Raw genomic sequence first — 26,917 nt, forward strand, 5'->3', positions numbered from 1 at the left:
TCTGAGCCGCTTCTCCTTACTAGGGTCGCGGGCGTGCTGGAGCCTATCCCAGCTTTCATCGGGCAGGAGGCGGGGTACACCCTGAACTGGTTGCCAGCCAATCGCAGGGCACATACAAACAAACAACATTCGCACTCACATTCACACCTACGGGCAATTTAGAGTCCCCAATTAATGCATGTTTTTGGGATGTGGGAGTAAACCGGAGTGCCCGGAGAAAACCCACGCAGGCACGGGGAGAAGATGCAAACTCCACACAGGCGGGACCGGGGATTGAACCCCGCTCCCCAGAACTGTGACGCTGACGCTCTAACCAGTCGGCCACCGTGCCGCCCTTCAGAAACCAATGTCAGTAAATACAGTTCGGCGTTACAGCCGTAAGTGCAACTTGAAACTCTACTATGCAAAGCAAAAGCCATTTATCAACAACATCCAGAAACACCGCCGTCTTCTCTCTTTTCAAATTGTTTTTGGAAATTGTGGACGTCGTGTCCTCCGGCCCAAAGAGGAAAAGAAGCATCCGGACTGTTATGGACGCAAAGTTCAAAAGCCAGCATCTGTGATTATATGGGGCTGTGTTAGTGCCAAAGGCATGGGTAACTTACACATCTGTGAAGGCACCGTTAATGCTGAAAGGTACATACAGGTTTTGGAGAAACATATGCTGCCATCCAAGCACATCATTTTCATGGACGCCCCTGCTTATTTCAGCAAGACAATGCCAAACCACATTCTGCACGTGTTACGACAGCGTGGCTTCGTAGTAAAAGAGTGCTGGTACGAGACTGGCCTACCTGCAGTCCAGACCTGTCTCCCATTGAAAATGCGTGGCGCATTATGAAGCGTAAAATACGACAACGGAGACCCCGTTGAAGCTGTACATCAAGCTAGAATGGGAAAGAATTCCACCTACAAAGCTTCAACAATTAGTGTCCTCAGTTCCCAAACGTTTATTGAATGTTGTTAAAAGAAAAGGTGATGTAACACAGTGGTAAACATGTTGCAACCATAAAATTCTAAGCTAATGATTATTTGCTAAAACAGTCAACATTAAATAGCTTGTCTTTGTAGTGTATTCAATTAAATATAGGTTGAACATGATTTGCAAATCATTGTATTCTGTTTTTATTTATGTTTAACACAACGTCCCAACTTCATTGGAATTGGGGTTGTACAACTATTGTCAATGATGTAGATCGTAGAACTAGATTCTAATTGTTAATCAATAGGCCCGTCACGATAATTATTACATCGACTTATCGTTCGATAAATAAAATGGACACGATAGTTTTTCCGGACTCGATAAATTGTCGTTGTTGTGGTGAGCTGGCGTGCGGATCACACAGTGACCCAACAGAGTAGGACAGCTGTGTCATTAGTCGCAAGTGGGCTCATGGAATGCTGGCGGACCCGTACACTCTTGCCAGTGTTGGCTCCGTCCAATACTCCACAGCCTTGCTCCATGTGCAGCGTGTAGATTTACACAATAGAGACACTTTAGGTAAAGTTAGCTGTTTGATGTGTTCTCTAGCCTGCAAGCTAATGAGCTAGCTCGTGAGCTAACAAGCTAGCCTGCGAGCTAGTGAGTTAAGAAGCTAAACAGGTCACTCCACCACGGTGATGTCGTTTAAAAAAACATCAGTGCTTCACTGCAAGTTGTTGTGTGTGTTAGTCCCCAATTAACACATAGGGGAAAGTTAACTGTTTATTATGTTCGCTAGCCTGCAAGCTAATGAATTAGCGAGCTAAGGATCTAAACAGCTCGCTCCACCACGGTGAAGTCGTTTAAAACATCAGCGCCTCTCCAAGTTGTTTTGTGTGTGTGTGTGTGTGTGTGTGTCTGTGTTAGTACCCAATTAACACAAGCACGGAATGTTAAAGTACAACCAAACAGGAGAGAATAATGTCTTGTGAATTTGACACATCACAGAGAAGAGTCTTGTTAACAAGCCTGACCAAGAATGAATGAATAAAAAAATTGCGTGTATGTGAAATCAGGCTTCAAAATGGTCAAGAATTGCGACATTCGAAGGAATGTCTCAGCTTGCAGATGCTGTGGGCGTTTCGCTGAGAGCTCAGAAAATCCAGCCTCCCTGTCAAACAAACACAAGTACCACCTTCCTTCTCTCACGGCTCCTTTCCAGCACCAGTCTCTGAGTCTCTCATAATGACCTCAAACTACACCGCCAGGACAATTTTCCTTCCGTTAAAATTCAGCGGACAACGCAGTTCTCTGGCCACAGAATGGTGCTCCATAAGCAGCCAAAGCCACGCGACCATCTCGTCCTTCTGGATTAATTTTTCCCTCCACCTGAGGCTGTGAGGCTAAGAGCACTACGCTGTTGCGCTGGGCCTCCAGCGGCTTCTCTAACCGCTGGCAATGGGCTGCGGATCTCTTCCATTTCACCGCTGCCTTGCAACACAACGTGCATGGGTGCCAGATGGAAAGACACGTTGCCCAAAAAACACAAAACACATTACACTTCAGGGAAGATGTATTTTTTAAAGTTGTGGGCAGAACTGGGTGAAGTTATTTATGAATAAGGAAGTGCAATTCCACCGACTGGTCAATGCATGGAATAAGGATGCTTGGTTTTTATACAGCAGGGTATACGCCCCAGGCCCATGATGTCACAGGGCTAGTTTTTAGCCTCACCCACAAAATCAGGAACATTAAGAAGGTGAAAATGAGTTTTAAGCCATATCTCAACAATTCAGTACTATATTGTTCTCAGTCTTTGCATGCTCGGTTGAAGTCTCGGCGCCCTTTGCACAATGGTCATTGCACCGGACTATTGCAATATTAGTCGTTTGAACTGCTCAAAGTGTTAGAGGAGTCTGCATCTTTTTGGACAATTGTCCCCAAAAAATAAATAAATAAATAAATAAAATGTACCTGCATTACCAGATAACAAGCAACCCTTTATTGCTCAGTGACTGTTTTTTTTTTTTGGTCAATGTCTCAAAAGTGTTCTCTGTCAATTGTCTGTTGTCGTACTAGAGCGGCTCCAATTACCGGAGACAAATTCCTTGTGTGTTTTTTGGACATACTTGGCAAATAAAGATGATTCTGATTCTGAAACCAATTACCGGAGACAAATTCCTTGTGTGTTTTTTGGACATACTTGGTAGATAAAGATGATTCTGATTCTGAAAATTAGCTTGGTTGCACTTTAACTGTTTATTAAGCATAACCTCAGTGGCACACGTTATTCAGCCAGTAGTTGACTACAGCGAACATCAACATATATTTGATTGACAGGTGAAGGGTGACAGGTGATTGACGGACCAACCTCCCATACTAGCCTGGTTTAAATGGAGACTTTTTTTGTCATTCTGATTGAAATCATTCCGATTGGAGATCTCTGGTCAACTGTTTACATGTGAAATGATCTATTCCAATCAGGTGTATACATGATGTGCACTACATTTAATTGGAACAACAAATGCGCACGGCGTGTGTAAACGTCATTTATCAAGATGGTGGTCCGTCGTCTATTCCGCACAATAGTTGGTATTGTTTTTATACGTTTATTTAAAAAACAACGCTTGATAAAAAAAAAAAAAACATAAGTAGTTGAAAACAAGATCTCCGTTGCATACAAGTTCGTCGGGAGCTGCCTGATTCCGTACAGAAACGATGGCGTCACCACACATTTACGTCCAGATGAATCATGCGCAGACAGCGCTTTTCCCGGCTCTAATCCGAATTACGGTGTACATAGTGAAAATGTACTTCTGATCGGTTTGGCAAAAGGAATATACCACCCCTGTAAAACTGAATGAAATTCCTTTCGGATTTGGCCTGTTTATTTTGATTGAGGTGTTTATTTAGAGCATTTTCACTGGGTTTGGGCTTGTAAACCGATTATTAATCGGAATAGAAGGCTCCATATAAACCAGGCTAGTCTTGCAGTTCTTTATTTTTTATTTCAGACCCAGGAGGATTCATATCACAGAATAAAGAAAAACTATTTAACAGAAAACGAGAGAGGAAATTATAACATTAACAACAATACTGATTTAAAAGCAAAAAATCCTGTTCGTGGACTTCAGCTCAGCATTCAACACCATCGTCCCTGAACTCCTTTCCTCCAAGCTTCTCCAGCTCAGCGTCTCACCTGCCATCTGCCAGTGGATTTACAGCTTCCTGACGAGCAGGACTCAGCAGGTGAGTCTGGGAGAGACCACCTCATCCACACACAGCATCAGGACTTGGGTGCCCCAAGGTTGTGTCCTCTCTCCGCTGCTCTTCTCTCTCTACACGAACGACTGCACCTCAGCGCACCCGACTGTCAAACTCCTGAAGTTTGCAGATGACACCACTGTCATCGGCCTCATCAAGGACGGTGACGAGTCTGCATATCGACAGGAAGCGGAGCGGCTGGAGCTGTGGTGCGGCCGACACAACCTGGAGCTGAACACGCTCAAGACTGTCGAGATGATCGTGGACTTCAGGAGGCATCCTTCGCCACAGCTGCCCCTCACGTTGTCCAGCTGCCTTGTGTCAACCGTCGAGACCTTCAACTTCCTGGGAATTACAGTCTCTCAGGACCTGAAGTGGGCGACCAACATCAACTCCGTCCTCAAAAAGGCCCAGCAGAGGATGTACTTCCTGCGGCTTCTGAGAAAGCACGGCCTGCCACCGGAGCTGCTGAGACAGTTCTACACAGCGGTCATCAAATCAGTCCTGTGTTCTTCCATCACAGTCTGGTTTGGTGCTGCTACAAAAAAGGACAAACTCCAACTACAACGGACAATCAAAACTGCTGAAAGGATTGTCGGTACCCTCCTACCCACCATTGAGGACTTGCACGCTGCCAGAACTAAGACAAGATCGTGCAAAATCCTCTCGGACCCTGCGCATCCCGGTCACCAGCTCTTCCAGCTCCTTCCCTCAGGGAGGCGCTACCGATCAATGCAAACTAGAACTAGCAGACATTCCAACAGCTTCTTCCCTCTTGCGATCAACTTCTTAAACACCTAACCTACAATTCAATTACAACATGCTGGCAATTTTTTTACTTGAGTTCGTTGTCACATTTCTGTGGGGCCAATCATACATTACTCGTGCACTCACTGTAGTTGTCTCGCCATGCTGCACTATTTGCATATACTGGCCACTCATGCCAGAGTAGCATCTGCTCCATTTGCACACTGATTGAGGAGAATCTGCAACATTTGCACAACCAACATTGTCCCAGATTATCGCACTACTCGTCACTTTAAACCGCATACACTCCTTGAAGTCTCGGCGCCCTTTGCACAATGGTCAATGCACCGGACTATTGCAATATTCGTCATTCGAACTGCTCTAAGTGCTAGAGGACTCTGCATCTTTTTGCACAATTGTCAAAAAAAAAATGTACCGGCATTACCAGATAACTAGCAACCCTTTACTGCCCTTTTTTTTGTCAATGTCGTTATGTCTCAAAATTGTTCTCTGTCAATTGACTGTCTGTTGTCGTACTAGAGCGGCTCCAACTACCGGAGACAAATTCCTTGTGTGTTTTTGGACATACTTTGCAAATAAAGATGATTCTGATAATCTGTAATAACACGCATTAATCCATTCAACACACATCTGGTGAAGTGTCAAAACTTACGTTTTCAGTTCAGGTTCACTGTCCAGGTCCTGGTCCTTTTTCACAGAAGGAAGCGTTTGCTCCTCCTCATCACTGGTCAAAGGGATATCTTTTCTGGGAGGCAGCATTTTAGGCAGTGGAAGATTGGGCTCTGTGTCATCAGGATCAAGCTCATCCTGGAAACCAGACACCATTGGGTTTCCTCTGTCTTCAAAATCACTAAGATAGAAAAAATAAACAACATACACAGTATATATTGTATTGTGTGTGTCTATGTAGCTGTGTAAACATGCTCCGTGTAATACTTAGACGTGATATTCATGTATAATGTACATACTGTAATATCATAATACCTTCAAGCAGGGTCAATAAAAACAGGAATATCTTTGCAGAAGCATATTTTGCGATGCAGCTCATCCACATTTGATCCCTTAAATTGTGCTGGTACTGAATACCAAATGAAGTTGCTAAATACAGTCGTGTGAAAAAGTGTTTGCTCCCTTCTTGATTTCTTTTTTGTTTGTGACACTTAAATGTTTCCCATCATAAGAAAAATAAGTATTAGGAAAAGATAACAAGTAAAAACAAAATACAGTTTTTAAATTATCGTTTTCATTGTTAGGGGAGGAAAGGAAATCCAAACCTACATGGCCCTTTGTGAAAAAAGCCCCCCCCCCTGTTAAAGCATAACTGTGGTTTATCATACCCGAGTTCAATTTTTCTAGCCACACTCAGGCCTGACACTACCACACCTGTTCTCAGACAAGAAATCACTTGAATAAGACCTGCCTGACAAAGTCAAGTACACCAAAAGATCCTCAAAAGCGAGACATCATGCTGAGATCTAAAGAAATTCAGGAATAAATGAGAAAGAAAGTAACTGAGATCTATCAATCTGGATAAGGTGTTATAAAGCCATTTCTTAAGCTTTGGGACTCCAGTGAACCACAGTGAGAGCCATTATCCACAAATGGCGAAAACATAGAACAGTGGTGAACCTTCCCAGGAGTGGCTGGCCGACCAAAATTACCCCAGGAGCGCAGCGACAACTCATCCAAGAGGTCACAAAAGACCCCACAACAACATCCAAAGAACTGCAGGCCTCACTTGCCTCAGTTAAGGTCAGTGTTCATGACTCCACCATAAGAAAGAGACTGGGCAAAAATGTCCTGCATGGCAGAATTACAAGACAAAAAACACTGCTGAGCATAAAGAACATTAAGGGTTTTCTCAATTTTGCCAGAAGACATCTTGATGATACCCAAGACTTTTGGGAAAATACTCTGCGGTCTGACGAGACAAAAGTTGAACTTTTTGGAAGGTGTGTGTCTCACCTTCACAATAAAAACTGCTGAAAGGATTGTTGGTACCCCCCTACCCACCCCTGAGGACTTGCACGCTGCCAGAACTAAGACAAGAGCGTGCAAAATCCTCTCGGACCCTCCGCATCCCGGTCACCAGCTCCTTCCCTCAGGTAGACGCTACCGATCAATGCAAACTAGAACTAGCAGACATTCCAACAGCTTCTTCCCTCTTGCGATCAACTTCTTAAACACCTAACCTACATTTCCATTACAACATGCTGGCAATTTTTTGACTTGAGTTCGTTGTCACATTTCTGTGGGGCCAATTATACATTACTCGTGCACTCACTGTAGTTGTCTCGCCACGCTGCACTATTTGCATATCTGTTGTTGACCAATACTGGCCACTCATGCCAGAGTAGCATCTGCTCCATTTGCACACTGATTGAGGAGTATCTGGAACATTTGCACAACCAACATTGTCCCAGATTATCGCACTACTCGTCACTTTAAACCGCACACACTCCTTGAAGTCTCGGCGCCCTTTGCACAATGGTCATTGCACCGGACTATTGCAATATTACTCATTCGAACTGCTCTAAGTGCTAGAGGACTCTGCATCTTTTTGCACAATTGTCAAAAAAAAAATGTACCGGCATTACCAGATAACTAGCAACCCTTTACTGCTAAGTGACTGTTTTTTTTTTTTGTTTTTTTTTGTCAATGTCTTTATGTCTCAAAATTGTTCTCTGTCAATTGACTGTCTGTTTTCGTACTAGAGCGGCTCCAACTACCGGAGACAAATTACTTGTGTGTTTTTTGGACATACTTGGCAAATAAAGATGATTCTGATTCTGATTCCATCTGTTTTAAAAGTAGCACAGCATTCAGGAAAAGAACATCATACCAAAAGTAAAATACGGTGGTGGTAGTGTGATGGTAAGGGGCTGTTTTGCTGCTTCAGGACCTGGAAGAAGAATGTATGATAAATGGAACCATGAATTCTGCTGTCTACCAAAAAAATCCAAAAGGAGAATGTCCGGCCATCTACTCGTTACCTCAAGCTGAAACGAACTTGGGTTCTGCAGCAGGACAATGATCGAAAACACACTAGCAAGTCCACCTCTGGAATAGCTGAAGAAAAACAAAACGAAGAGTTTGGACTGCCCTCGTCAAACTCCTGACCTGAATCCTATTGAGATGGTGTGCCATGACCTTAAAAAGGAAGTTCATGCTTGAAAACCCTCCAATGTTGCTGAATTACAACAATTCTGCAAAGATGAGGGGCCAAAAGTCATCCACAGGGCTGTAAGAGACTCATTGCAAGTTATCACAAATGCTTGACTGGAGTTGTTGCTGCTAAGGGTAACCCAACCACTTATTAGGTTTAGGGGCCAACACATTTTCACACAGGGCCATGTAGGTTTGGATATTTTTTCCTCCATTAATAATAAAAAAAACATTTAAAAATTGCATTTTGTGTTTACTTGTGTTGTCTTTGACTAATACTTACATTTGTTTTATGATGGTAAACATTTAAGTGTGACAAACATGCAAAAAATAAATCTGCAAGAAGGCAAACACTTTTTCACACTACTGTAAAAGTGCAATAATGCATTTTTAAAAATAATAGAAAACAATAACAAAAATAAAATAAATGTTATGAAAATCATCATGCATAGATTCCATCACAACTAATACAAAAAAAGAAACAATTTATAATTACCCACCTGTCGCTGTCCACAACTGTTTGAGGCACTTTTGTCTTTAAGGGCAAACTGTCCTCTAGGAAACTCTTGTCCAGTCTATCATCTGGCACAAAGTCATCCACACTTTGTACTAAAGTAGGACACACTGATGCAGGTAGGTCATCTGAGGAAAACATTGCAGCTAACTAGTAATCACGATAAAAATTACAATCTTTTCTCATTGTTGCTAATGTTAAAAGTCCATCCCCCTAGTCCATCTATCCATCCATTCTCTGTACCGCTTATCGTCACTAGGGTCGCCTATCCCAGCTGACTCTGGGTGAAAGCCGGGGTACACCCTGAACTGGTCGCCAGCCAATCGCAGTACCCCTAACTCCTGTGAGTATTTTCCTGTCTTTGAAATTCTCAACAGCTCAGGCTACTTAGCCCAGTCACTATAATAATAAATAATAAACAATATTATGGCGGCACGGTGGCCGACTGGTTAGAGCGTCGGCCTCACAGTTCTGAGGACCCGGGTTCAATCCCCGGTCCCGCCTGTGTGGAGTTTGCATGTTCTCCCTGTGCCTGCATGGGTTTTCTCCGGGCACTCCGGTTTCCTCCCACATCCCAAAAACATGCATTAATTGGAGACTCTAAATTGCCCGTAGGTGTGAATGTGAGTGCGAATGATTGGTTGTTTGTTTATATGTGCCCTGTGATTGGCTGGCAACCAGTTCAGGGTCTACCCCGCCTCCTGCCCGATGACGGTTGGGATGGGCTCCAGCACGCCCGCGACCCTAGTGAGGAGAAGCGGCTCAGAAAATGGATGGATGGATAAACAATATTATATTAACATTATGGCAAATTTATTGTATTTGTGGCATCCACCTATCATTCAAACTCATGTGAAATGGGAGTCAGCACACAACTGCCACCATTTAAAACGCCTCTGATTAACCACCCAAAGTTCGGATGTTCTAGTAGGCTTTTCCTGCATTTTTCTTTAGTCACATGTTATAGCACAAGCCACAGTGAGCTTCCACAGCATCAGCAGCATCTCATTGTTCAAAGGTATCAGTCAGGAAAAGGGTACAAAAGATTTTTCAAGGTCTTAAAAATATACAGTCGAACACAGTGAAGAAATATGGCAATAACAGTGACATTACCAAGGACTGGACATCACTCCAAAATGAAGACAAGAAGAAATATGGTTAGGGAGGCTGCAAAGAGGCAGACCGCAACATAGAAAGAGTTACAGAAATGTCTGGCAATTACTGGCTGTTTAGTACATGTGACCAAAAATTTCCAGTCTTGTTCATACAGTATATCTGGGCAGTGGGGTAGGGTGGCAAAACAGAAGGCTCATCTTAAAAAGAAAAACACCCAAGCCTGTATAAATTTTGCCAAAACACACTAGAAATATTCCAAAAGCATGTTTGAAATCATGTGTCACAGTCGGAGGAAACCAAGGTTTAACTTTTTGACGTTTTGGCCATAATTTCAAGAGGTATGTTTGACGCCAACCATACTTAAATAGAAGCATGGTGATGGCAGCATCATGCTTCGGGGCTGCTTTTCTTCAGCTGGAACTGTGGCTGAAGTTAAGGTGGAGGGAATTATGAGCAGTTCCAAATACCAGTCAGTGTGAGCACAAAACCTTCAGGCTTCTGCTAGAAAGCCAAAAATGAACTTGTTGGGGTTAATCAGAGGTACTTTAATTGTGAAAGTTGTGTGCTGACTAATTTTTAACATGAGTTGAAATGTGATTGGTTAATTCTGAACACAACCACTTCCCCATTTACAGGTACAGCTCAATAAATTTGAATATGGAAGAAATGGCCATTTATTTCAGTAGTCATACTGTACATTATACAGCTTCATTAAACACTTGGGAAAATATTTTTCAGAGGGCAAATTCTTGCCTAACTTCGATATAAAAATTATTTTCATTGTTTTGTGATTTATTTATTTTTTTGTTACATTATGTTCTATTTTCTAGAGATGGTGGTTTGGGGTTTTTATTTGCTGTAAGCTATAATAAAAATTATTCATCTGTATTACAAAAAAAATTAAATACCAGTACGTCACTCTGAGTGTGTGTAGTGCATCTCTATAATGCCAGTTTTCCTTTTTGAATTTAACTACCTAACTTAAGAAAGCTAGCTAACTAACTTAATTAAGCTTTTTACATTATTCTAATTTATTGAGATGTACCTGTATAAGAGGGTGTGCATACTTGTGCAACCACATTATCTCAGTTTTTTATTTTAAATTCCCATTCCAAAAAAAATATATTCTCAACATACCACTAAATCCTCACATTTGAACAGGGGTGTGTGGACATTTTATATCAATGGTATAGATACACACGCACACAGGTTAGTCCATTGAAAAAAAGCATACAAAGTCCTATTTTCCAATTTTCAACTTAGTTCCATCAGATCTCGCAGTGCCAGCATCTTAGCAGCTGGCCAACTGTATTGCATTTCAAGTCTTCAAATATGTTCTTTAAGCTTTTCATCCACGGAAAAATGACTAAACAAACTTGAATACAACTTGGAAACAAGAACAAGACTGTGAAAACAGTCCCCCTAAAGAGTATTTTTCAGTGTGAAGAGGAGTCATACCTGATGCACTAACAGAAGTCTCAGGGACAGGCGATGAGCCAAACCATCGAGACATGAAGCTGCGTTTCTGGGGGGCTGACACGGGTGTGACAGAGGACTGGAGGTGCTCTGGGGATTGAGCTGAAGACTTTAATTCAGCTGAAGGCGAGGTTGTTCTGCCAACGGCTGCAGCGAGAGCTGGAGCCGAGTGAGCCGACACAGAGGGGGACTGTGGGAGTGGCTGGGAGGGAATTGGGGGTTGAGGTGTGCTCGGGCTGGAACTTCCCGTGGAGGCACCACTTGGAGGAACAATGGGGGACTGGGACCCTGAGGAAGGACTCTGACCGTTTGCTGGACCAGGTGAGCCATAGCCCTTACTGCGGGAGTCTAAGTTCTCCAGGAAACTAGAGAAATTAAAATAAGTTACAAAAATGACATTATCAATAACAATAACATGAGATGGGTGAGGCAGAGATATTGTACATTTCATAATTTTGATCTTCTGTCTCCTGCTGTACACAAAGCTCTTCTAGGGTGGCATCCATGTCCAACTGGTTTGTCTCCAGTTGCCTCAGAAGGGTCTCTCTCTGCAAATAAAAAATCACAACGAATAACATCTGGAATTTAAAAAAAACAAATAAATAAATAAATAAAGAATCATGATCAAATCATTTATACTAATAACAGCAAGTAAGGAGTGAAGATGACCTGTAGTTGTAGGAAGGGGATGTTAAAAAATCTGTGCAGGTATTTTAAGCCAAAGCCATTCTTCATAGAAGATTCAGCATAGTGGATGTAAGAGGATCCCATTGGTCTGAAAAACACAATGATTTGTATATGGGGCTTTCAAAATTCAAAGTGCAGTATGTTTGTGTTTTTAGTAGACAGTGTATAACATTTGATCGTGTCATGTAAATCATAGATACTTATAAGAGGAGCTTTAAGAGGAGGTTTTACCCGTTTTTGCAAAATAGCTCCACCAAGTGCATTACCATTCTCCACTAGAAGGCAGTAAAACCTTAACAAAAATCCCTGGAACCACCAGTTTACAAGCAGGGGGTCAAAATCATTGTAGTTCAGCCTAATTTGATATCAAGTGGGCCTAACCAGTAAATCATAGCAAAATTAATATAGTATAAATAACAATAAGATGGTGTTTATTACCTCCCCTTGTCCCTATTACTTATTCCTAGACATGCATTTATTTATGTATTTTTCTGTAAAGCGACTGAGTATTGTGAAAAGCGCTAGGTCCTATCTATTATTATATCACTTTGTTTTTATGCAAAGTAAGTACATTAGAAGTAGTACATGTAATGAACTATCTATCTAAAATGTGCAATTTGATTCATTTTATTACCTACATGTGTGCATTACACAGACATGCAAACACCAAAGGCATGAAAAAGGTGACCAAAAAAAAAAACATTGTAGGAGGGTTTTGGGGGGATCCCCCGGGCCACCATAGTTTAACATAAATTAAGCAAGCGGCACGGTGGACGACTGGTTAGAGCGTCAGCCTCACAGTTCTGAGGACCGGGATTCAATCCCCGGCCCTGCCTGTGTGGAGTTTGCGTGTTCTCCCCGTGCCTGCGGGGATTTTCTCCGGGCACTCCGGTTTCCTCCCACATCCCAAAAACATGCATTAATTGGAGACTCTAAATTTCCCGCAGGTGTGAATGTGAGTGCGAATGGTTGTTTGTTTGTATGTGCCCTGTGATTGGCTGGCAACCAGTTCAGGGTGTACCCCGCCTCAGCCCGATGATAGCTGGGATAGGCTCCAGCACGCCCGTGACCCTAGTGAGGAGAAGCATCTCAGAAAATGGATGGATAAATTAAGGAATCTGAAAGTCTGAAGAGTACAATAACGAAAAATACATTTTCTTCAAGCAGAAAAACATTTATTTACATCACTCAAGTACAGGTTGACATAAAAGATTTAAGATTATAATTAGAATACGACACGGGCTGATCTGATGAGCAAAAACTGTTCCTTAAACGTAAGAGTAGCAAGAGAGGATGTCCGCTCCAGATGTGGGTAGCCAAACATTGTCCTCAAGTAAGAGTACTGTTTCTGAGTGCTGAGTAATAATGTGACTCAAGTAAAAGTAAAAAGTAGTCCTCCAAAAAAATACTTAAGAGTAAAGAGTATGAAGTGAAAGTACTGAGTAAATAGTGAGTAACTTCTGATTTTTTATTTTATTTTTTTAACCACAGCATGAACATCGATTAAAAAAAAAGAATTTACAAAATAAAATGTGAATGTGCAAATTCAGATGATGTGTGTGAGTGTATGCACAGTCAAAACTCCCCAAAAACATCTGCAATTTATTGCAGGGTGTTTTCTCATGTTATAAGTGAGCTCAAATATCCACGTTTGGGCAGACAGTGCCAAACAAAAACTACAATACATGAAAGCTGCTGTTTTTGTTCGTCTAAATGTAAACACGAGTAGCGCGCCGTTGCCTTCGTGGTAACGACGACCTTACCAACACGGCTGCCACAGACGCACGGCAATCAGCGGAGCTGGCTTATCTAGTGTTAATACCTATGTCCAGGAAGCCCAATGGAAGACATTGTGTGAGGTCATGTGACTTTCTTGTGTCGTTTGATTGGTGAACTAGACTGAAAGGTCACTCGCACTTAAACTGGATTGGCGCAAACAGCACCCGATGCAGAAGTCGAAGTCCCGCACACGAAATAGATGATAAATAAGCAATAATTGATAAATAAAAGTAGCAAGCGACATTTAGATCATTGTAATGGAGTAAAAGTACTGTTACTTCTTAACAACAGAAGCGGCTGAAGTTTTTTTTTCTGGTCTCGTCAACTGCTGTGACTTACCCAAACCAGGTCCCGACCGCACAGGCGCAACCTCAGGCCGCATATTCGTCCGCTGCGGAGTAATATTCATAATTACATCTGTGTGTGGAGGGTGAATGTGTGCAATGGATCTTAGCTGCCAGTGTTCAAGGAGTACGAAACAGCCTATGACATCAGCGACGGCGACCCCCCCCCCCCCCCCCCCCCCCTTCCAGGAAAAACTCATCGGATCTATACGATTGACGTAAATGGCCTATTTTGAGTTCAAAACGGTGAATTGCACCGAAAGGCGAGTGATTTGCATATATGATTAGAACTAATCACAGTGATTCTATACAAAGTCAGTGGTATTTGAAACTAGAACGACTATAGCATTGCACATAAGAATATAGTATCGCACTTAAGAAAAATATAAATTGACTCCCAAACTGTACTAAAGTGAGAACTATTCTAAATGTATAAGTCTCTGTAAATGTATAAACATTATACATTGGAAAATACATAAGAGTGGATATATACACACTTGTTCGAATGCCATGTTTTTGGGATTAAAAAAATTATACTAAAATAAATCATTTAGAAAAAATTTGCCATCCTTAATGTGATCCATAACCCGTAGAACTCAACTGTAAAAAAAATATTTTAGAGAGGTAAGTAAAAGGAAACAACAAAAATTATGGGGATGTGTTTAGAATTAACCACTCACATTCAAACTTATGTTAAATGGGAAAAGTGCCTCTTATTTACTTCAAATAAAGTTCTGATGTTCTAGTAGGCTTTTTCTGGCATTATTGAACCACTCATGGTTTTGTGCTAACACTGACTTCTATTTGGAACTGTACATAATTTTCTCCACCTTGACTTAAGGCCTTTTCACACTGCACTTGCTCAGTGAGTCACACAGCAGCACGCAAGGACAACAGCACCGCGGAGGCGCAATTGCCGACATATGCCCATAAGTGCTGACAGCAGCGTACAAGGAAGTCAGGAGGCTTTCCCTGCTGAGTAGACCACAACTCGGCCTCACGTCACGTCAGCCGCCCTCTGCACATGCCGCGCCACGACGATACTATCGTTATTGTGATCATTTCTGGGCAAATATACCATCCTAAAAAATTTTTTATAGTGACACTCCTAGGTGAGTGGCCTAATTGTTGGTGTTGGCCTAATTGTTGTTGTTGGCATCAATGGATTTATGCACTGGTACAGGTCATGCTGGCTTGCAATGTCTTTGGTGACTATACAGTCCAATCTGAGATCTGCAGTTCTTGTTGCAGTCTTTGTAAGTGGAGGTTTTGAGTTGCTCTTAGTTGGTTTTGCTGCTTTTTCATCATCTGTTGCTCTTCTCTCTGCTGCCCTTCTTTTCAACTTCGACTTGACAACAGCTCTCTCCATCTGTTGCAGTCAGCAGCAAAATCTTCCCAGACTGTCAGGTTGATATGCCCTCCCTTCAAGTCTCTCTTCCTTCCTCTTCTCTGTGATCTGCCAACCAGTCGGGCCAGGCTGGACCCGCAGGAGTCTAGCCTCTCTTCACACACTCTGCACATTTTTTAATACTCACACTCTACATACTCTGCACATTGGGCACACTCATATCTCATTCAGGGTCCCCTGGGGACTGGCATCAGGTATGGTGCTGGTGCTGACATATCTGTGGTGGTTTCCGGTCTGGTCGCCCCCCTTCACTGCTCTACCGGTCCTCCAGTTTTAATGCATCATACACCCGTCTGTGGGGGAGGGGCAGGGTCAGGCTGGGGAGGACACTTGGCCAGGTGTCCCGGCACTCCAGCCTGCTCTCTGGCCCGCCATGCTTCTCTCCCGCAGATTTTTAATGCACTACATATATTCTCCTATCCTTTGGGGATCGATATGCCGGCTCAGCAACTCCGTACACCAGTTGACTAACATGCATGTGATATGGTGTTCATTCACTATTAAGTTTGATAGAATCACTATATACTTTAATTACTTGTGCAGGGATCACTAATAACAACACAAGTTATACTAACATATCAACTCACAGGTTATTACAGGTTTTTAGACGCTAAAGAAAAGAATCCCACTCGACAGTAGCACTGCCTTGTTCATTTTCCCACATCCTGTCCTGCCCTTTTTTTGTCCTCTCTTATCTGGTTCTCTTGGTTAGTTATTGCATGTCCTCACCGGGTGTCTCCCCCCACCTCCAATCTACAAATGACTGTTGTAATGTTACTTGTGTTCAAATATCTAGACTGTCTCACTATTGTTTTGCTGTGGTTTTCACCCCTTGTCCACTCTGTCCCTCTCTCTGTCCCCTAAAATCATTTTCTCTCCAGCTGCATTTTCAATAAACATCAGAATGATTGAAAATTTTTAAAATAAGCAGAGGCAGTATTTCAAACTCTGTAAAACTGTTCCAGCACAAAGGCATAGAGATCCACCATTCTGCAAGGCCATGCAGATGAACAGGACAGGTTAAATAAATACAAATAAAAAAATTAAAAAAAGGACATTCTGATGTATCCAAGAAAAAAATGGGCGCATCAGTGGAACTAGTGCAAAAAGTGAGTCTATAGCCCTGCAGTACATCCACAATGAATAGGACATTCAACAGCAGCTTGAACGTTGCCAAATGCGGTGTGAAAAACAGCCCCAAAGCATGATACTGCCACCACTGTGCTTCATGGTAGGTATTGTGTTGTTTTTCCCCCTCTTTTTTTAAAATATTTACAAGCTGTTTTTTTCTTTGTTTTTAAATGTTTGTTATCATGTAAAGCACATTAAGTTACCTTGTGTATGAAATGCGCTATATAAATAAATTTGCTTTGCTTTGCTTCAGTGATGAGGAGTGATTCTTAATCCATAGGGTTCAATATGACATCGGTCCACCCTCTGCAGTCATAACATCTTAAAGTCTTCTAGGAAGGTTTTCTACAAGGTTTAGGAGGTGTTTATGGGAATGTATGACCATTTTTCCAGAAGCGCATTTGTGAGGTTACGCACTGATGTTGGAAGAGAAGGCCTGGCTTTCAGTCTTCACTCTATTTAAGCCAAAAGTGTTCTATGGGGTTGAGGTCAGTATTGTCCAGGCCAGTCAAGTTCATCCACATCGAACTCTCTCATCCATGTCTTTATGATGCACAGTCATGTTGGAACATGAAGGGACCATCTCCAAACTGTTCCCACAAAGTTGGAAATGTCCAAAATATTAGCCCCTAAGCTCCAGTGAAAGGAACTCTGAATGCTTCAGCATACCAGGAAGATTTTGAACAGCCAAACAGTTTGGGGACTACCCCTTCCTTTTCCAACATGTCTGTGCACCAGTGCACAAAGCAAGATCCATAAGGACATGGATGAGAGAATTTGGTATGGATGAACTTGACTGGCCTGCACAGAGTCCTGCCCTCAACCTGACAGAACACTTTTGGGGTGATTTCGAGTGGATAGTGAACCAGGCCTTCTCGTCCAACATCAACGTGTGTCATAAATATACTCCTGGAAGAATGGACAAAAATTCCCAAAAACTCACTCCTAAACATTGTTGAAAGCCTTCCCACAAGAGTTGAACCTATTAAAGCTGCAAAAGTTAGACCAGCATCAACCATATGGATTTAAAATGGGATAGCACATAAAATCAAGTGAGACAAGGCAGGTGAGTAAATACTTTTGGCAATAAAGTGTATAACTGCAGAGTCGCTCCAGTATATATTCACTTTCTAATGAATCCTGCCGGCCAGATTGAACACCCTAGTGGGGCCTGTTTTGGCTCCATGGTCATATGTTTAACTCCTGTGGTTTACAGAGTCCATAGCAACATAAGCATTCACTGGTGCCTGCGCACACACACATAATATGCATACTATTTTGTCTAAATCTTTTTGCTCTGGATTTCGTTGTTCATCCAGATTCCTATAATTTCCCCTTTCTGGATTGATGCTTTTGTCAAGTGTTAGGGAGCTGTGACATTTGGTCTGATATGATATTTACCTGTTCAGTCCAGCAATCAGCTCCCTTATGTCATCAGGCAGGATGACCCGATGCTCACCCATGTCTCTATGGTTTCCCAGCACACACACTGGTACATGAGTGGGCACTTTGGGAAGTTCCCTTAAGATGTAGTTAAATGTCCTGAAAACATATTAGGGACACTTCTCAGTATAATTAAAGAAAATTCACCAATCAAACAGACCCAGTCAGAACTTAAACTGCAATGCTCTAAAGAACTTTTTTTCTTTGAGGAGCAGTTTTGCAATTAGACTGCATTTGTTTCATCCACACGTAGTCAATGAATAGGAAAATTCAGCAGCTTCTTTGCACAGGGCCCATTTGAACTAAATGTAGTTGGCTGGTAATCTCACAAAGGAGCAACGTAGTGTACTGTTCATAACTCATCTGGCATGTCAGGATAGTGCGACAGTCAGTAATCGTAAAAAAGGATGTAAATAAACTTTAATGCAAACATTTTTATCATTATTCATTTAATTGATGAAATAATCAATTGAATAAACAATTCTAAAAAATAACCGATAGTTACCCTGGTGGTGGGGCTCGAAGGCGAGCGCCTGGTGGCCGGGCCTGCACCCATGGGGCCCGGCCGGGCACAGCCCGAAAGGGTAACGTGGGTCCCCCTTCCCATGGGCTCACCACCTGTGGGAGGGGCCATAGGGGTCGGGTGCAGTGTGAGCTGGGCGGTGGCCGAAGGCGGGGACCTTGGCGATCCAATCCCTGGCTACAGAAGCTGGCTCTAGGGACGTGGAATGTCACCTCTCTGGCAGGGAAGGAGCCCGAGCTGGTGTGTGAGGTCGAGAAGTTCCGACTCGATATAGTCGGACTCGCCTCTACACACACCTTGGGCTCTGGTACCAGTCCTCTCGAGAGGGGTTGGACTCTCTTCCACTCTGGAGTTGCCCATGTTGAGAGGCGCCGAGCAGGTGTGGGTATACTTATTGCCCCCCGGCTCGGCGCCTGTACGTTGGGGTTCACCCCGGTGGACGAGAGGGTAGCCTCCCTCCGCCTTCGGGTGGGGGGACGGGTCCTGACTGTTGTTTGTGCCTATGCACCAAACAGCAGTTCAGAGTACCCACCCTTTTTGGAGTTCTTGGAGGGGGTGCTGGAGAGCGCTCCCGCTGGGGACTCCATTGTTCTGTTGGGGGACTTCAATGCTCACGTGGGCAATGACAGTGAGACCTGGAAGGGCGCGATTGGGAGGAACAGCCCCCCCGATCAGAACCCGAGCGGTGTTCTGTTATTGGACTTCTGTGCTCGTCACGGATTGTCCATAACGAACACCATGTTCAAGCATAAGGGTGTCCACACGTGCACTTGGCACCAGGACACCCTAGGTCGCAGTTCGATGATCGACTTTGTGGTCGTGTCATCGGACTTGCGGCCGCATGTCTTGGACACTCGGGTGAAGAGAGGGGCGGAGCTGTCAACTAATCACCACCAGGTGGTGAGTTGGCTCCGATGGTGGGGGAAGATGCCGGTCCGACGTGGCAGGCCCAAACGTATTGTGAGGGTCTGCTGGGAATGTCTGGCAGAATCCCCTGTCAGAAGGAGTTTCAACTCCCACCTCCGACAGAACTTTGCTCATGTTCCGGGGGAGGCGGGGGACATCGAGTCCGAGTGGACCATGTTCCGCGCCTCCATTGCTGAGGCGGCCGACCGGAGCTGTGGCCGTAAGGTGGTCGGTGCCTGTCGTGGCGGCAATCCCCGAACCCGTTGGTGGACACCAACGGTGAGGGATGCCGTCAAGCTGAAGAAGGAGTCCTATCGTGCCTTTCAGGCCTGTGGGACTCCTGAGGCAGCTGATGGGTACCGGCTGGCCAAGCGGAATGCAGCTCTGGTGGTCGCTGAAGCAAAAACCCGGGCATGGGAGGAGTTCGGTGAGGCCATGGAGAAAGACTTCCGGACGGCTTCGAGGAAATTCTGGTCCACCATCCGACGTCTCAGGAGAGGAAAGCAGTGCACCACCAACACTGTGTATAGTGGGGATGGGGCGCTGTTGACCTCGACTCGGGACGTTGTGAGTCGGTGGGGAGAATACTTCGAAGACCTCCTCAATTCCACCAACACGCCTTCCCATGGGGAAGCAGAGTGTGGGTTCTCTGAGGCGGGCTCTCCTATCTCTGGGTTTGAGGTCACCAAGGTAGTTAAAAAGCTCCGTGGTGGCAGGGCCCCGGGGGTGGATGAGATTCGCCCGGAGTTCCTAAAGGCTCTGGATGTTGTGGGGCTGTCCTGGTTGACACGCCTCTGCAACATCGCGTGGACATCGGGGACAGTGCCTCTGGGGTGGTGGTCCCCCTTTTTAAGAAGGGGGACCGGAGGGTGTGTTCCAACTACAGGGGGATCACACTGCTCAGCCTCCCTGGTAAGGTCTATTCAGGGGTGCTGGAGAGGAGGGTCCGTCGGGAAGTCGAATCTCAGATTCAGGAGGAGCAGTGTGGTTTTCGTCCTGGCCGTGGAACAGTGGACCAGCTCTACACCCTCGGCAGGGTCCTCGAGGGTGCATGGGAGTACGCCCAACCAGTCTACATGTGTTTTGTGGACTTGGAGAAGGCGTTCGACCGTGTCCCTCGGGGAGTCCTGTGGAGAGTGCTTCGGGAGTATGGGGTACCGAACCCCCTGATACGGGCTGTTCGGTCCCTGTACGACCGGAGTCAGAGTTTGGTCCGCATATCCGGCAGGAAGTCGGACTCGTTCCCGGTGAGGGTTGGACTCCGCCAAGGCTGCCCTTTGTCGCCGATTCTGTTCATAACTTTTATGGACAGAATTTCTAGGCGCAGCCGAGGCGTAGAGGGGGTCCGGTTTGGTGGCCTCAGTATTGCATCTCTGCTTTTTGCAGATGATGTGGTTCTGTTGGCTTCATCAAGCCGTGACCTCCAACTTTCATTGGAGCAGTTCGCAGCCGAGTGTGAAGCGGCTGGGATGAGAATCAGCACCTCCAAATCTTAGACCATGGTCCTCAGTCGGAAAAGGGTGGCATCTCCAGGTCGGGGATGAGATCCTGCCCCAAGTGGAGGAATTCAAGTATCTTGGGGTCTTGTTCACGAGTGAGGGAAGAATGGAACGGGAGATCGACAGGCGGATCGGTGCAGCGTCTGCAGTGATGCAGACTTTGTATCGGTCCGTTGTGGTAAAGAAAGAGCTAAGCCGAAAGGCGAAGCTCTCAATTTACCGTTCGATCTTCGTTCCTACCCTCACCTATGGTCGTGAGCTGTGGGTCGTGACCGAAAGAACAAGATCCCGCATACAAGCGGCCGAAATGAGTTTCCTCCGCAGGGTGTCCGGGCTCTCCCTTAGAGATAGGGTGAGAAGCTCGGTCATCCGGGAGGATCTCAGAGTAGAGCCGCTGCTCCTCCGCATTGAGAGGAGCCAGATGAGGTGGCTGGGGCATCTGATGCGGATGTCTCCCGGACGCCTCCCTGGTGAGGTGTTCCGGGCATGTCCCACCGGGAGGAGACCCCGGGGACGACCCAGGACACGCTGGAGAGACTACATCCTTCGGCTGGCCTGGGAACGCCTCGGGATCCCCCCGGAAGAGCTGGATGAAGTGGCTGGGGAGAGGGAAGTCTGGGCGTCCCTGCTGAAGCTACTGCCCCCGCGACCCGACCCGGATAAGCGGTAGAGAATGGATGGATGGATGGAACCGATAGTTACAGCCTCACAATTGACTACTATAAATTATTATTATTATTGTAACTATTGTGTGTATTATTATAATAATGTGTATTATAATAATAGTAATGTATCTATTATTATGATGGTGTATTATTATTGTGTATTACTGTGTATTATTATTATTATGTGTATTACTATCTAGTCTTCTAATTTATTATTATTATTACTCCTACTACATATTCAATATGTGATTTATGAAATTGTCTGAGTTGCCAGCTATTTCAGGCCTGAATGATGGGAGATATGTTAGCATAAATGCACAGTTGAATTGATGCTAGAATGTTTTCAAAATTGTTAAACGTATTTGCTTGCAACACAATATACCATATTTACTTTATCATTTCTTATTGAAAGGAATCCCTTTGGAATAATATCCAGAGACCCAGGTTAAAACAGTGAAACTTAATCCCTCCACCTCCATGCATATTGTAGCATGAGCACTTACAGAACAGATAACATGACACGCAGAGGATTCTTACCACTGCTTGGTAATGTCAAACATCATGATAACGCCATTGCAATTCTTGTAAACATCTAGAAACTCTGCATCAAGGGCTACCTCATCTGACTGCAACACAAAAATACATGGATGAATACACATGAATAAATGCTTCTATTTGATATTGGTAACAGCCTGGTAGCCCCCCCCCCCCCCCCCCCATCCTCCCCTCACTGAAACACACATCCAATGAGTAAGCTATTTGTTCTTAACTCATGACAGTCATGTGACTGATATTACCTCTTGCGGCTCATTCTCGAGTTTCAAATTATCTCCACGCTTTTTGCCTTTGCCTGAAAGATCAAGAAATCAGAAGCATGAGGTTTACACGAATTAAAGTGTATTCTTCTCGTCGGTCTGCTGCTTTAGGGTAGTTCATGAGTGGAGCAAGCAGAGCAGCACACACTTTTCTTACAGAAATGCAGCTCACAGAAGCATTTTAACACATTATGCTTCATGTAAATAAACATTGCTGTCAGTAAGGTTGCACAATGTTTAGATGATCAGGGCTAATATCTAAACACAGCAAATAAAACAGCCAAACTTAAGAGTGTAGCCTAGCAGCACACCTTGAGAATATTGATTCTCAGATAAAAGTAGAGGACGGTGTGCCCTACCAACTGCACACAACAGGGGTTAATTTCTACACACTACGGTGGCGCTCACCTACACCTTCAGGAAGAGGATATTTTTGGCCTGAGATGAGTGCTCAGAAAAGGGTTCAGAAAAGAAATGAATGAGTGAGGACAGGACACATTACAACAACCACACATGAAGTCATGAGATTCAGCAGTTTGATCTGTTGTGATGAGGTGAGACTTAGCAAAAGCTTGATGCCATGACACGCTTTGGAGACACCACTCACCTTTGTCGACCACGTCCCACACCTCTACCTTGACCACATCATCAGTAGCTGAGAAACATGACGCAAATGAGGAACACAAAAGGGAATATAATTATCCAAGTGCTGTGTTGGAGAGGAAATGTATTCTAACAAACTGATTATGATGATACTTTCACACAGATTCAGTTATTGCTCTATTATTTAGAACACTACAAGAACAGGCGCTTTGTTAAGTACAGAAACGCTAACAATGAACGGGTACCAGACTCAAGCTAAATCTAACTAGTTTACCTTGATATGGAGCCACTGGAATGAATAAAAAGGCAACAGCACATGTAAATGTGTATACGTGAACAAAATAAATAAATAAATAACCACGTACATATTGATACAATGAACTAGGCTTTGCTGTTTAAAGATAACAAAAGCCACCTACTTTTGTAATTCCAATGGATACTTGTGGCTTGGATCTCCTGGGTGGGGATGTACTCTTCCACAAACTTCTTGCCCTGCAGTCGATACCATAAAGTACTCTTTCCAGTGTTCCTATCGCCACGGATGACGATTTTCACTTGAAAGTGGGGATTGAAAAAAGTTTTGCATTATAAAATACATTTAACGAAGGAGTTTAAATATCAACTCCAAGGTGATTACATTTGAATGGACATTTGTATTATTAAATAGTAAATGTACATGAAAATGTATTTTAAAAAATTGTTACTGTGACTTATTAAATGTACCTATTTTTTTCTGTGCATTTACACTTTAAGAGGAAGATGAAGAAATCTTCCTCTTTGCATACAATTTAGTACTGATTCAAATTAGGATTGCTCAGACATGTTGGAGGTCTAGTTTATAAATAGAAAAGGTTTGTTTGAAAGCTTACTATTGTACTGCACCCCTTTAGCGAAGCGTCTTTGCAGACTTTGGTTCATGGACTGCAGGCCAGCAGGAATGTTCTTGTCTCTGAGCTGACCCGGCTCGGATCCCACCAGTTTTTTCAATGCCGAAAACATGTTTTTAATTTGTCAGAAACCTATGTGGACAGTGGGCTTTTCCAGAATCTAATTTTTACACAACACACTAAAGGAAAATTGCAACAGTGAGTCTTAATTAACTGTTAACTGTCCACACTCTTATCTGGTATGATCTGCTATACTATATTTGAGCTGTTGCGTTTTCAGGCCAGTTGAAAACAGAGGTGGTCATCATTCTGTTTACAGTGTCATCTGTGAGGGAGATAAGAAAAAAAAACAGAAAACATCAGGAGCAATGCCTATTCCTTCAGATGTTAATATTTGTATAATATAGTATTGGTATTAGTATAACTAAATAGTATAATTAAATATGGAGTTTGCATGTGCTCGCTGTGAATGTGCGATGTTTCTGCAGGTAATCGGTCTTCCACCCACATTCCTAAAACATATATTAATTAACTGTAAATTGCCCATAGGTGTGAATGTGAGTACTTTTATTTCTCGATGTCCAGCGATTGACATGTGACCAGTCCTAGGTGTACCCTGTCCACACGTCTTGCCCAGTCAGCTGTGACCCTTTAGGATTAGTGGTAAAGAAAATGAATGGGTGGAAATAAAAATGGTGGATAAAAATGCTAAAAATATAATCACAAAGCGGAAAATGGATGGATGGATACATTTTGAAATATGTATGTTATATGTAATAAAACTACCACTAATATATAGTTCATACTAATATAATTTTGTAATTTTACAGAGTAAAACTACTAAAAGTGGACATCGGGACAGGTTGTTTGAGGACTGCAAGTCAGCAAGCACCCTGAGCACTGACTGTTGAGGTGCCCTTGAGATAAGCAGTGAAGCCCCCAAAACACCATTGAACTTCCCCTGACGTCATCATTGATTGCATGCATGTAAATTGTTCTGTGAACAGTATGCAACATTACTATGCAAGTAATCGCATGGAAAATTTACCCTTACAGGTTAAAAACGAGGTACAAACCAATAATATGAACCAACACCTCTTTAAAATGATGTCAACATTTATGTATTTATATATATCCATCCATCCATTTTCTGAGCCGCTTCTCCTCACTAGGGTCGCGGGCGTGCTGGAGCCTATCCCAGCTGTCATCGGGCAGGAGGCGGGGTACACCCTGAACTGGTTGCCAGCCAATCGCAGGGCACATAGGAACAAACAACCATTCGCACTCACAGTCATGCCTACGGGCAATTTAGAGTCTCCAATTCAGGCATGTTTTTGGGATGTGGGAGGAAACCGGAGTGCCCGGAGAAAACCCACGCAGGCACGGGGAGAACATGCAAACTCCACACACAGGCGGGGCCGAGGATTGAACCCGGATCCTCAGAACTGTGAGGCTGACGCTCTAACCAGTCGGCCGCTATATATATATATATATATAAACATAAACCAGAGACTTTCGTTTGAGACGTGATCTTCAGATTAAATTAGATATGTTTAGTGATTATTTTTTTTAAGCTTTATATGGCACTTCATTCATTAGAAACGGCTCCAGTGGTGCGTTATGACATGATCAGTGACATCATCCGTGAAGCCCATCTGTATGCGTGCGTATTATAACTACATTAGTAATGTCAAATTTCCCTTTTGTATTTTTGGAATGACTTCATTCTAAAATTCCATGTCGCTGCAGATCTCCTTATCAACGTAACCACCTAGCATTAGCTTTCCGGTCTGTTAGCTCGTTAGGAGACTTTAGAATTTTGAGGCAATTACGATTAGAATTGTAAAGCGTATGTCAAGGTCGAGCGTTACTCAAACCACGACAGATTTTAATCAACCTCTGAGTATAGGTAACGTTATCTTCAGTCTCCGGTCAAACAACAAATGCCACCTACACAGTCCGCACTAGCTTAGCTTCCCTTTGCGGACAGACAGATGTCGTACATTGGATAACGACTCCTTAGTGGCAATTTGGGGGGGGATACTCACGGTTATCAAAAAAGAGGAAGTGCAGTTCCGACATCTTGATTTAATCAGACATCCATCCCTAAAGCAATATTGCGGCTACATTCCTTTGCAAAGATATTAGTGTCGCGTATCCATCGAAAAGCGCGAGTAAAATACATTCGACTTCCCTTTACTCTTTCACAATAAAGCTTGTAGGAAACGAGCATGGTGCTGGGGTGGAATTTCACTTTTTGTGTTTCTAAATTAAAACTCATCCTAAACCAATCCCGTGCAGTCTTACCCCATTTGAACAGTCTTTTCGGGAATGTTCAACACAATGTCAATCCCATACAACCAGGATATATTGTCAAAGCAAAACAAAACCCAAGATGTCAAAATATTTCTGTTATATTTTTTAAAATGCATATCTTCTTTATCTCATGCTGTTTACTTAAATGTACAAAGTATTTTTTTCTCCCCGCCTCAAAAGAAAAAAAACAACGTTAAAAACATTGCATCTACTCGCTGATGGAGGCCTTTTTACTCTTGCGATGTGTCATGTATCAGCCATTCCTCCCCACTTTATTTACCAAGAAAACAAGATAGAGTTAGTAAATATTCAGCAATGACAAGATCGGACAGATCCACTTATCTAGCCAGCTAATGGTGGAATCCCCAGCTGACTCGCATCGTTGAAGTTGGTATCCTACTTTATATAGCCATTATATAATTGCCATTATATACTCCTCCTTATAGCCCTCCTTGAAGTGCTACATTATCAATCACGAGACTTGGGAGTCCACACCACGAGATCTCTCCACCTGGCAGGGTTCAGTAGCACTTGGGGTGTCCGGCTATGAAGCTCGGTGCGTGGAGGAGGAACAGCATAACTGCCAGCAGAGGAAAAGAGCAAACATCACCTGTCAGCCTGGTTTAGCTCTAGCCATCTAGTGTCCTCATTGCAACGTACTTTTCGGCAAGCACACATGCTTTTCT

The 26,917-nt window shown here is 43.5% G+C and overlaps 1 protein-coding gene across 5 annotated transcripts in view; it reads right to left on the reverse strand.

Annotated features, from left to right (window-relative positions):
- Positions 1-26,122, reverse strand: part of rabl6b (RAB, member RAS oncogene family-like 6b) — a 37,078-nt gene extending 10,956 nt beyond the window's left edge. For 2 of the 5 annotated variants that reach the window (XR_009787569.1, XM_061766375.1), the window contains exons 1-14: positions 25,964-26,122; positions 23,898-24,240; positions 23,448-23,582; positions 23,303-23,317; positions 23,033-23,080; positions 22,834-22,863; positions 22,408-22,460; positions 22,148-22,236; positions 17,976-18,116; positions 11,895-12,000; positions 11,670-11,773; positions 11,208-11,590; positions 8,620-8,761; positions 5,607-5,804 (exon numbers count right to left, since the gene is read on the reverse strand). Coding sequence is in view for 4 of the 5 variants with exons in the window: in XM_061766375.1 (XP_061622359.1) it covers positions 5,607-5,804; positions 8,620-8,761; positions 11,208-11,590; positions 11,670-11,773; positions 11,895-12,000; positions 17,976-18,116; positions 22,148-22,236; positions 22,408-22,460; positions 22,834-22,863; positions 23,033-23,080; positions 23,303-23,317; positions 23,448-23,582; positions 23,898-24,027 (1,574 nt within the window). In the remaining variant the exon portion in view is untranslated. The remainder of the gene's footprint in view (positions 1-5,606; positions 5,805-8,619; positions 8,762-11,207; positions 11,591-11,669; positions 11,774-11,894; positions 12,001-17,975; positions 18,117-22,147; positions 22,237-22,407; positions 22,461-22,833; positions 22,864-23,032; positions 23,081-23,302; positions 23,318-23,447; positions 23,583-23,897; positions 24,241-25,963) is intronic. The other 3 variants (XM_061766376.1, XM_061766377.1, XM_061766378.1) reach the window with 3 other exon arrangements.
- Positions 26,123-26,917: the final 795 nt, after the last annotated feature.

This window comes from Phyllopteryx taeniolatus, chromosome 3 (genome assembly GCF_024500385.1).
Source record: "Phyllopteryx taeniolatus isolate TA_2022b chromosome 3, UOR_Ptae_1.2, whole genome shotgun sequence".
Lineage (NCBI taxonomy): Eukaryota > Metazoa > Chordata > Actinopteri > Syngnathiformes > Syngnathidae > Phyllopteryx > Phyllopteryx taeniolatus.